This window comes from Chrysochloris asiatica, unplaced genomic scaffold, assembly GCF_000296735.1.
Source record: "Chrysochloris asiatica unplaced genomic scaffold, ChrAsi1.0 scaffold00090, whole genome shotgun sequence".
NCBI lineage: Eukaryota > Metazoa > Chordata > Mammalia > Afrosoricida > Chrysochloridae > Chrysochloris > Chrysochloris asiatica.
The window spans coordinates 457,071-468,663 of NW_006408608.1; the positions used below are offsets into that span (position 1 = coordinate 457,071).

At 43.3% G+C, this 11,593-nt stretch overlaps 1 protein-coding gene across 3 annotated transcripts in view; it reads left to right on the forward strand.

Moving 5' to 3' along the window:
• Window positions 1-11,593, forward strand: part of CAPZB (capping protein (actin filament) muscle Z-line, beta) — a 182,873-nt gene that overhangs the window by 111,846 nt on the left and 59,434 nt on the right. For all 3 annotated transcript variants that reach the window (XM_006866320.1, XM_006866321.1, XM_006866322.1), the window contains exon 3: window positions 8,071-8,192. In XM_006866320.1, coding sequence (XP_006866382.1) covers window positions 8,071-8,192 — 122 coding nt within the window. The remainder of the gene's footprint in view (window positions 1-8,070; window positions 8,193-11,593) is intronic.

Consider the following 11,593-nt stretch of genomic DNA (forward strand, 5'->3'; position numbering starts at 1 on the left):
GGAGACTCTAGACCCAGAGAGGGAGAGTGACTGTGTGCTGAAGACCTGGGGGGTACGGGGGAAGGATTGCATGGAGGGGATTGTAACCATGGCGGTGAGACGATATACGATAGAATGAATGTAAAACTAATATTCTCCCATGTATACTATCACATAATTCACAATAAATCAAAAGTCTGCCAGTGGGAACCCTATGAACTCATGGGGATGGTACAGAACTGCGCAGTGTTTATAGTCTTGTGTACACAGGGTTACCATGAATTCAGAGAGACTTCATGGCTGCTAACAACAATATTACCTCAGATCGTAGGTACATAAGAGAGGGGGCTTCAACAGGTTTGTGGAAAAATTCCATTCTCTTTTAATTCTGTTTTTTCCATGAACTTGTGGAATCCCCATCATATGTGGAACACGCACTGCACTCTGCGTGATGCTATGTGGAGTCTGGGGCTCATTGTCCTCTGTAGGTATGAAGCCAACATGTGATGAGAAACGTTAAGTGTGGAAAGAATAAAATGATAGCTATTGGCAATTAACTGTCCCCAAAGTACTTAGGATTTAGTTAATATCAGAGTTACTGCAGGCAATTTGAAGAATCAGACATCTTGATAAAGAAGTTGGAATTTTTACTGGACCTTGAAGGATGAGTAGGATTTAAGAGGGGCACTGGGATAGGGTTGCCAGATTTATCTAATAAATAAGTCCTATATAACTTTTGGGACATACTTGTGCTTAAATATTGCTTGCTGCTTATCTTGAATTCGAATTGAACTGGCCAGTCCTGTATTTTATCTAACAACTGTAAATAGGCGTGGAGTTGGGTGGAGATATGAGTGTACACAAAATCTCCTATTCAGAGAGCAAAGCAGGACAGTGCCCTGTTTAAGAGTTCAGACAAAAAACTGTGGAGGGATAGGATAGATAAAAGGGAGTTGGTAAGGGTTGGAGGATTATGACCAGTACACTCTTGAGCAGCTACTTTGGTACAAATCTGTGAGCATGCCATGTACAACACAGTTCTCATTCCCACAGTGACACTACATCATTATTTCAGAGCAGATTATCTTGGACTAAAAGAAGCAGGACTGAAGGAAGAAAATATAATGCAGAAATGTGGCCCATCGTGAGTTAAATCTAGAAGGCAAAAATTGTACCTGCGCTGATGGTGAAGCAGCTGCTTATATTGCATCCCACATGCTCTTGACTGTAGGGCAGATCTCTGTACGTTCATCATGAATTTCCTCTGTCTAGCTGTGGTTGCCACCACTCGTCTGTCAGTGTGTCTGTGGTGGCTTGTGTGTTGCTGTGATTTTGGAAGCTATGCCATGGGTCTTTTGAATGCCAGCAGGGTCACCCATGGTGGACAGGTTTCAGATGAGCTTCCAGATGAAGACAGACTAGGAAGAAGGAGACCGTCTACTTCCAAATATTTAGTCTCTGAAAACCTTGTGTATGAATTGCAGTGGAATACTGTCAGGTATAGCGCCGGAAGATGAGCCCCTCAGGTTGGAAGGCACTCAAAATGTGACTAGGGAAGAGCTACCTCGTCAAAATAGAGTTGATCGTGCTGATGCGAATGGAGTAAAGCCCTCGGGACCTTCATTTGCTGATGGAGCACAACTCAAAATGAAGAGAAATAGCTGTAAATATCCATTAATAATCGGAATGTACGAAGTATGAATCTAGGAAAATTGGAAATTGTCAAAAATGACATGGAAAGTATAATAAACATCAGTACCCTAGGCATTAGTGAGCTGAAACAGACTGGTATTAGCCATTTTGAATCTGACAGTCACATGGTTTACTGTGCTGGGAATAACAAAGAAGAATAGTGTTGCATTCATCATCAAAAAGAATATAGCTTTTTTTTTTTTTTTTCCCCTCTCTGCGCTTGCGCACTACAGGCATGCCGTCCATTTCTCCATCAGTTGGGAAGGACGTTAGTGTTGAGGGAGAAGAGCCACCATGTCTTCCAGTGCTTTAGTGAAACCTCAGATGCGAGGCCTTCTGGCCAAGCGACTGCGAGTTCATATTGTTGGAGCATTCATCATGTCTCTGGGGGTTGCAGCTTTCTATAAATTTGCAGTAGCTGAACCACAAAAGAAGGCATATGCAGATTTCTACAGAAATTATGATTCCATGAAGGATTTTGAGGAAATGAGGAAAGCTGGCGTTTTTCAGAGTGCAAAGTGATCTTGGAATGTTAAAGAATGTCTTTAGGTCGAATTCCACGAACGTTGTCACTGACCTATGTTCCTGAACTACGAACCATGACTATGTGGGCTTGGTAAATAAACAAATGCTTTGGACAGTTAAAAAAAAAAAAGAAGATAGCAAGATCAGTCATGATAGGTTAATATCCATACCCCTACAAGGAATACCAGTTAATACCACTATTACTCAAATATATACACCAACCACTAAAGCCAGTGATGAATGAAATTGAAGAATTCTACCAACTTCTTCAGTCTGAAATTGATCAAACATGCAATCAGAATGTATTGATAATGACTGGTGATCATAATGCAAAGGTTGGAAACGAAGAAGGATCAGTAGTTGGAAAATATGGCCTTGGTGATAGAAACAATGCTGGAGATTGCATGATAGAATTTTTCAAGACCAATAATTTGTTCATTGCAAATGCCTTTTTAAAATAAATTAAAAGACAACTTTACACATGGACCTCACCAGATGGAATACACAGAATCAAATTGACTATACCCGTGGAAAGAAACCCTAGAGGAGCTCCATATCATCAGCCAAAACAAGACCAGGGACAGACTATGGAACACACCATCAATTGCCCATATGCAAAGTTGAAGTTGAAGAAAATGAAAATAAGTCCACAAGAGCCAAAATATGACCCTGAATATATCCCACCTGAATTTATAGACACTAAAGATCAAAGACCAGAATGATGTCATTGTGGGATGATATCAAGAACATCATACAGGAAGAAAGCAAAAGCTCATTAAGAAGACATGAAAGAAGGAAAAGATCAAAATGGAGGTCTAAGAGACTCTGAAACTTGCTCTCCAGTGTGGAGATCCTAAAGCAAGTAGAAGAAGTGAAGGAGAGACATTAGCTGAACAGAAGATTTCAAAGGTAAGCTTGAGAACACAAAGTCAAATATTACAATGAAATGTGCAAAGAGTTGGAGTTAGAAAACCAAAAAGAAAGAACACACTCAACATTTCTCAAGCTGAGGGAACTGAAGAAAAAAATCAAGCCTTGAATTGCCGTACTGAAGGATTCTCTGGGCAAATTATTAAAAGATGCAGAAAGCATCTAAAGAAGATGGAAGGAATACATAGACTCTCTATACCATAAAGAAATGGTCAGTGTTGTACTATTTCAATAGGTAGCATATGATCAAGAGCCAGTGGTACTAAAGGAAGAAGTCCAGGGTGAATTGAAGGCGTTGGCCAAGAACAAGGCACTGGTAATTCATGGAATACAAATTGAAATATTTCAACAAACTGATGGGACACTGGATGCACTTACTCCTCTATGTCAAGATATTTGGATGACAACTACCTGGCCAACTGACTGGAAAAGCTCTGTATTTGTATCCATTCCAAAGAGAGGTGACCCAACGGAATGCAGAAATCATTGAACAATCTCTTTGATATCCCATGTGAGTAAAGTTTTACTAAAGGTAATTAAAAACGGCTACAAACATGCATTGACAGACAACTTCCAGGGGTTCAAGCTGGTTTCAGAAGAGGACGTGGAATGACGGATATCATTGCTGACGTCAGATGGATCTTGGCTGAAAGCAGAGAATTCCAGAAAGATGTTTACTTACGCTTTATTGACTAGCCAGAGGCTTTCAATTGTGTGGATCATGACAAGCTGTGGGCAACATTGTGAAATATGAATATTCTGGAACACTTAATTGTGCTCGTGGGGAACCTGTACATAGACCATGAGGCAGTTGTTCCAGCAGAACAAGAGAATACCGAATGACTTAAAATTAGGAAAAGTGTCCGCCAGGGTTGTATTTGTTCACCATATTTATTCAGTCTGTATGTTGAGCAACTAATCTGAGAAGCTTGAGTATATGAAGTAAAATGTGGCATCCCAATTAGAAGAAGACTTAGTAACAATCTGCGATATGCAGATGATAGAATCTGCTTACTGAAAGTGAAGAAGACTTAAAATACTCAATGATGAAGATCAAAGACCACAGCTTTCAGTATGGATTACATCTCAATGTAAAAAAATCAAAACAGAAATCCTCACCACTGGACTAATAAACAACATCCATATTAATAGAGAAAAGATTGAAGTTGTCAAGGACTTCATTCTTCTTGGATCAACCGTCAACACTCATGGAAGCAGCAGTCAAAAAATCAAACAATGTATTGCATTAGGCAAATCTGCTGCACAAGACCTTTTTAAGGTATCAAAGAGCAAAGATGTCAGTTTGAGGACTAACTGACCCAAGCTATGGCATTTTCAATAACTTCATATGTATGTGAAAGCTGGACAGTGAATAAAGAAGACGGTAGAAGAATTGATGTATTTGAATTACGGTGTTGGAGGAGAATATTAAAAGTACCATGGACTGCCAAAAGAATAAATCTGTTTTAGAAGAAGTGCAGCCAGAGTGCTCCTTAGAAGTCAGGATGGCCAAACTTCGTCTCTCATACTTCAGAGAGGACCAGTTGCTGGAGAAAGGATATCATGTTTGGTAAGGTGGAGGGTCAGAGAAAAAGAGGAAGACCCCCAACGAGATGGATTGGCAAAGTGGCAGCTTCAGTGGGCTCAAGCGTGGCAACAATTATGAGGTTGGCCTAGGACCGGGCAGTGTTTCCTTCTGTTATGCATAGGGTCGCTATGAGTCATTACCAACTCAGTGACACCTAACAACAACAACAAGCTGTAGTTGCCAGAATTCTATTGTTCTAGATGTAAGGCACCCTGATAGTGTAGTGTGTACGCATTGGGCCATTAACTGCAAGATCAGTTGGATTCCAACTGCTCCTCTGTGGGATAAAGAGGAAAGTTTCTGCTACCATAAAGATTTACAGCCTCAGAAAGCCTGTACAGAGTTGCTGAGTCTGAACTGATTCCACAGCACACAACAGCAGCAGATATATCTTTTTCTGAGTTTAGTTAGTGCCTGGCTTTGGGCTTTCAGAAGTCCATGCACAGGTCTGCAAGGGTGTCTGGGACTAGGAGTTCAAACAATAGCACCACAGCTCAGCCTGGCTCTAAAGCTCAAGTGTGCACTGTCTATGGTGGGCCAGATGCCTGCTGTGGTCCCAGAACATGCCCTTCATCTTAGCAGTCCTGGTAGAGAAGCTATATGGAGATAGCACCCGTATCATCCCTGAATAGGCCAGGAGACAGAGGCCCTCTGTTTGTCCAGGGCGGTGGTCAAGTAGAAATCAGCCTTTATTAACTAAACCACGTAGACTGGGTACTTTTGTGACCAAAAGAAAAGGAAAAAGGTTGCCTTGGCAGGCAGTATGTATTGATGACAACAGGTGCCTCAAATCAGCCTCTTGCACTGTTGTGTTAGCTTGCTTTGTCTCTGCCTGGAAGGATGAGTAACTTAGTAGGGTCAGTGGAGTCCTCTCCAGTCCTTTATGCTGACATTTGAAATAACAAACATTGGACTGATAGGGACAGCTGGAGGGACTTGGAAGATCATTTTCTAGACTAGTGACCTTGCTCCTCTCCTCCCTCCTTATTTGTATCCCACAAAAAGAGTAAGTCTTAAACTTGTGGTGGTGGCGATATGCTGTAGAGTCCGTTCTGACTCATAGCGACCCTGTATAGGGCTTCCAAGGCTATACATTTTATGAGAGCAGAAAGCCTCATCTTTCTACTTTGGAGCAGCTGGTAAGTTTGAACTGCTGACCTTATACTTGGCAGCCTGTTAAAACAAACAAAAATAAACCATTACTGTGGCTAGGTTGAATGCACTTAACCATATGAAGAATTCAGCATAATTTTTATTATATTCTTACATTGAAGTATTTTCACTGAAGCAGTGAAACTCTTTATCACAAACTTGCGATAGTAAGCCTCTATATTGCTGTCCTGGTGTGGCGCTGTATATTAATGCACTGAACTGCAAGGTTGGTTTTAACTGCAAGGTCAATGGTTCAAGCTCCCCAGCTGCTCCTTGGAAACCCTATGGTGGTGGTGTTATGTGCCGTGGAGTTGGTTCCGACTCATAGCGACCCTGTACAGGGTTTCCGAGACTGTAAATCTTTACGGGAGCAGAAAGCCTCATTTTTCTCCTGCAGAACAGCTGGTAGTTTCGAACTGCTGACCTTAAGGTTTGCAGCTCGATTCGTAACCACTGCACTACCAGAGCTCCTTACAGAGTCATTATGAGTCTGAGCCTCCTGGATGGCACTTACCAACAACAATAAGCAGTCTAAATCCAAAGGCAGGGCCTTTGGAGTCACATAGCCCTGAGTTTGATTTGTATCTATTACTGCTTGAGTGGGCCTCACACAGCTGAATGGTTCAGAGTCTCAACTCTCTAATCTGTACCAGGAGGATAATAAATACCTACTTCACGGGATGAGTTTGAGCATTATGCCAAGTTTAAAGAGCCTAGCATGATTCGTGGCAAGCACTCAGACACTTTAGGTGGTTTGATCTTATCATCACTGACTTTGAAAGGGTTCCCCTCCTTATTTAGGAGGTGTATACAGGCTAGTGGAGCCCTGGGTTAATGCACTAGACTGCACAGTTGTTTGAACTGATAGGTCAGCAGTTCAAGCTCATCAGCCACTCCTTGGAAACCCTGTACAGGGTCACTATGAGTCAGAACCGACAACAACAACATAAACTGGTAGCACATGGAGAAGGAATTCTAAAACTAACCAGGTTGTATGCAGGCACTAATGGTATGTGTGTATTTGGGGGGGGGGGGGGAGACCTACATAATTGGGGTTGCTCCACGTATAAGAAGCAGATGGTTGCTCTGAGCTACATGAAGGAGTGCTGTCTTTCAGTTGTGCCAGATAGTACTTTATCCAAGCTGAGTTCTGGAGTAATCTAGGGGTTAGCAGAGGTGCCTGGAGACTGGGTGGTTTCTGGGGGACAGTGTTCCCTCTGTCTGCCTCTGGTGATGGAAATGGTCTTCTGGAGGAGCATGGGGATGGGGAAGAGCTGCTGCAGCTGTGAGCCCCAAACTGAGCTGCTCTTCTGGTTGTCTTTGCCACACGATGTAACTTTTCCACTTGCAAGGGTTATTGGTACACTTGGCAGTCTCTTGTCTGGTAAGCAATATGGTGAGGCCTCCATAAATCCAATCCCATGAAATGAATACGTCAGCACACTGGAAACATAGCATGGAAGTGACTCAAGCCTGAAGGAATCCATTTCTAAAAGTGCTGCTATCCCTTCTTGGAATATTTTGGTGGAAAGTCATGTTTGAGTTGGGAGGAGGAAACCAGAAAGCTGGTTACTAGCAGGGTGATGGGTCAAAATCAGCACCATTTTTACCCTGGGATTCAGCCCTTCCTGTCCCAAACCATGGGGCCAGCGGCTGGACAGCAGCAGGAGACCGGCGCCAGGAGAAGCTAATCTGAAGCCACCTTTGCAGCAGATAGGGCTGACTGTGAGTCAGCCTGGTAATGCTTGGCCAGGTGCCTGGAAAGTATTGGAAACTCCACCCAGCATGGGAGCGGGTTACCCTTCTTGGAGTTCTTTGGATTCCTACGCACGAATTGTTTACCTTCTTCTCAGGACTTTAACTTGTACTTTTCTCGCCAGAGAGAGACCAAGACCAAGCATACACATACTTAAATTTCCTAGACCACCCTGGTGACCAGATAATTAAAGTTACACACAGTATTGGGAGGAAGACTGTGTTGGAAATCATGCACTACTGTAATTCAAGAACAGGTTTCTTTATAGACGATGCAGTTGGTGTCAGGCACATGTGAAAAAGTAAAGACGAGGTCCATGATCTTGGCAAGGTGCCAAGGACCAGATGTTAAATATACTGACCTAATATGGCTGCAGTGACAGTTAGTCAACCTGAACATAGTGTGTTATTGTAACCCCTGTTTCTGTCTTTTCCTTTCTTTCTGCCAGGTCCCCAGCCTGTGTGAAGATCTCCTATCTTCTGTTGACCAGCCCCTGAAAATCGCCAGAGACAAGGTGGTGGGAAAGGATTACCTTTTGTGTGACTACAACAGAGATGGGGACTCCTATAGGTAAGTGAGCTCATGCCCCAGTAATGCAGCCAGCATGCCAGACCCTCCATCCTTTCTGTTTGTCTCCGTTTCCTTCTTTCCTCTCATCCATCCATCCATCCATCTTGTCAACCAGCAGACATTTGTCGAGTGACTCCATTAAGCACTGGAGATGCAACAGTGAATAAAGCACCCCTGCTCTGTGGTCTTACAGCCCAATTTATTATAATTGCACTAATTATAATTGCTTAACTATAATTAGATTAAGTGGTACTGAGCCAAGGTACCATGGTGCCAGGAGATTATATAATGGGACTCTTGGTCCTAAAAGCAGGGAGGGCCTCTGTGATCGGGGGATATTTGAACACAGCTCTCTCAACAAATATGCAATTCTCCTTTCACTTCTGTTACTGTGCTAACGGCCAGAGATGTGGAACTAAAGAAAACGACATTAGTCCTGCCCTCAGTGATCATGTGTTCTAGAATAGGAGACCCACGCAACAGCTGGTTACTGTGTGGTATGATTCTGGCAGCCAGTGCACATCTTATTCAGGGTAGGAAGGTATGCACACCTTAGAATGGTCAACCATTTGAGATCAGAAGGGCAAGGGCAGCAGTTACCTAAGGACTAAGAGTTCAGAAGGGTTAGGAAAGAAGGAGGAATGGAAACAGGGAGGAAGTGGGATAAGTGATGCTGTATTGTAGGGATTGCAGTCAATGAGCTGAAACAATTGTATGTTGTATGTATGTACATACATTGTATGTATGAAACAAGTGTATGAATTGTAGAATGGAAAACTGATTTGCTCTGTAAACCTTTACCAACTTCACAATGCAAAGTTACAGTTAAAAAATGAATAATCTTGTTTGGGATCTGGAACTGCTACACATGAGGTCCTAATTGACTCGAGGAGGGTGCCCTGAAGGGAGGTAATGTCTGACCCAGGTGGTGGTGGAGACTATCAATCTATCTTTACGGGATGATAAAGCCTCATCTTTATCCCATGGAACTGCCGGTAGTTTTGAATTGCTGACTTTGAGGTTAGCAGCCCGACTCGTAACCACTACGCTATCAGAACTCTCCTTGGTGTTTGTATAATGGATTGCCTTACCTTGTGTCAGTGCCTTAGAGAACAGTGTAGGAATCCATTCGGCTTTAGATTTATTTACTTAGAACCTGAACTGAGTCTCAAAGCTTGAACCTAAAACTCTCTTTAGTGGGTGGGTATGAGAAGGGGAAGCGGAAAAAATATCTGTAGTCAGCATACCTGGGCTCCAAACCAATACTGTCCCCTACTAGCATCAGGGCTTTAGACACATGATTTACTATCTCATCAGTAAAATAGAAAGAATCGTTTTCATTCATTCAACAGAATGCTGCTCTCTGTAGCTGTTTTCTATAAGCATGTGCTTGCACTGTTCTACATCTCTTTTCATGGAGTTTGTGTCCTAGTGAGAAAGCCAGGCACAGTTTTCAGATGATGGGAAATATTAAGGACAATAAAAAGGACAAGAGGAGGAGAGATGATGAGAAGTCTCTCTCTTAAGTCTCCATGTTTGAAAAGAAACTCAAGGATGAGTCCTGAACAGTCTGCAGTAAGAGCATCTCAGGTGGGAGGGCCTGGATGGAGATGAGCTTGTGGAGATCCAGCCCAGCTGGGAGGCCAGAGGGTGGTGGTAAGGTCAGAGGTATGACGGGAGTCTTGAAGGCCAGACTTAAGGGTAGCAGAACTTACTGCAGCGTTGTTAGGGAAATTAGAAGAACCTGTGACATGCTGATTAGCACAGAACTTGACATGTAAATAGTAACGATATGATGTTGTGATGTTCCGTGGAGTCGATTCCGACTCATAGCGACCCTCTACAGGGTTTCCGAGGCTGCAAATATTTACAGGAGCAGAAAGCCTCATCTTTCTCCCGTGGAACAGCTGGTAGTTTCGAACTGCTGACCCTGAGGTTCACAGCCCGATTCGTAAACACTACGCTACCAGAGCTCCTTGGTAACGATATAGTACTGACATTTTAAGAAACTTAAATCCTGATGGTGCAGATAGTTAAACCCTTGGCTGCTGACCAAAAGGTCGGCAGTTTGCACGTACCCAGTGACTCCACAGGAGAAAGCACAGCAATCTGCTTCTATAAAGATTACAGCCAAGAAAACACTGTGGAGCATTCCACTCGAAATACACTCAGCGACACTTAACAACAGTAAGTGCCTTGTAATCGTGCCCCTTTGCAAGTTTCAAATGGAACCCAGGTGAGAAGTGGTCAGATTTGAGGTTAATTGCAAAGACAACGCCAACAAGCAGCATTTGCAGGTGGAATAGGTATGGAAGATTAAGATTGTTGGTTTTTGAAAGGCACTTGTTTGGCCTGAGCAGCTGGAAAGGTGAGAGTTGTTTTAAGTTTGCGATGCCCACTAGGTGGAAGTAGAGGTATCAGGTAGGCTGTGGCTGTGGCTGTCTGGTCTGCAATTCTAAGATCCTGAATTGGAGTTATAAATATGGTGATACAGCCCTGAGAGCCAGCCAGGTCACGTGGCCCAAAGGAGCACTGCTGAAGAAGGAGGTGAGGAGTTCGCAGAGACACTTGAAGGAGCACTGTGAGGTGGAAGGAAATGTGAGATCTTGGTACCCTGGAGGTAGGCCATTCCAAAGTAAGAAATGAAGGTCGAAATTGATCAAGACACCAAGATCACACTTCTGACACCACATGCAGTTCTGACCGCTTCCTCACCGGCCAACTGCAGTTTGTCTGAGTGGACACTGCCTTTCCTGCTAGGGTCACTCTTGGCCCACATGTCCTGGCTGGATGTTGTTGTTGTCAAGTGCCGTCGAGTCAATTCCGACCCATAGCGACCCTGTATAGGGTTTCCAAGGAGCAGCTGGTGAGCTTGAACCGCCAACCTTGCAGTTCAAGTGGCTTTGCAGTCTGGCACATTATCCCACAGCATCATAGCAACTGTTAACGCCTGTTTGAGCTCCTCTTTGGGTCCACCCTCTCTCTGCTCTGATGAGTTTCATTGTGAAGACAGATGCTGTTCCAGAGAGTCTTTGGACCCTGCAGTCTACAGAGAGCCCTCTGGTCTAATGGAGGACCCTAAACAGCTGTGGGATAGAGGGTTCCCCCGCCCCCGCAAGCCCCAGAGCTTGTGAGGGTGTATGCTAAGGGATATGGCAGGCTATAGTGTCCGTCTGTATTTTTGTTTGTTTTTAGAGTAGCAGCTTGCTGCCTAGTCTGGAAAATTGTCAAGGCTGACACAAGAGAGGACCTCAAAAAGTTCATGTAAAAATTCCATGGTCCTTTTTTTTTTTTTTTTTTTTTCAAACATTGAGTTGATTTTAATCAATGAGATGAAACAAAATTATTGAATGAGAAACTGATGATTGGCTCTGTAAATCATTACCCAGTACACAATAAAA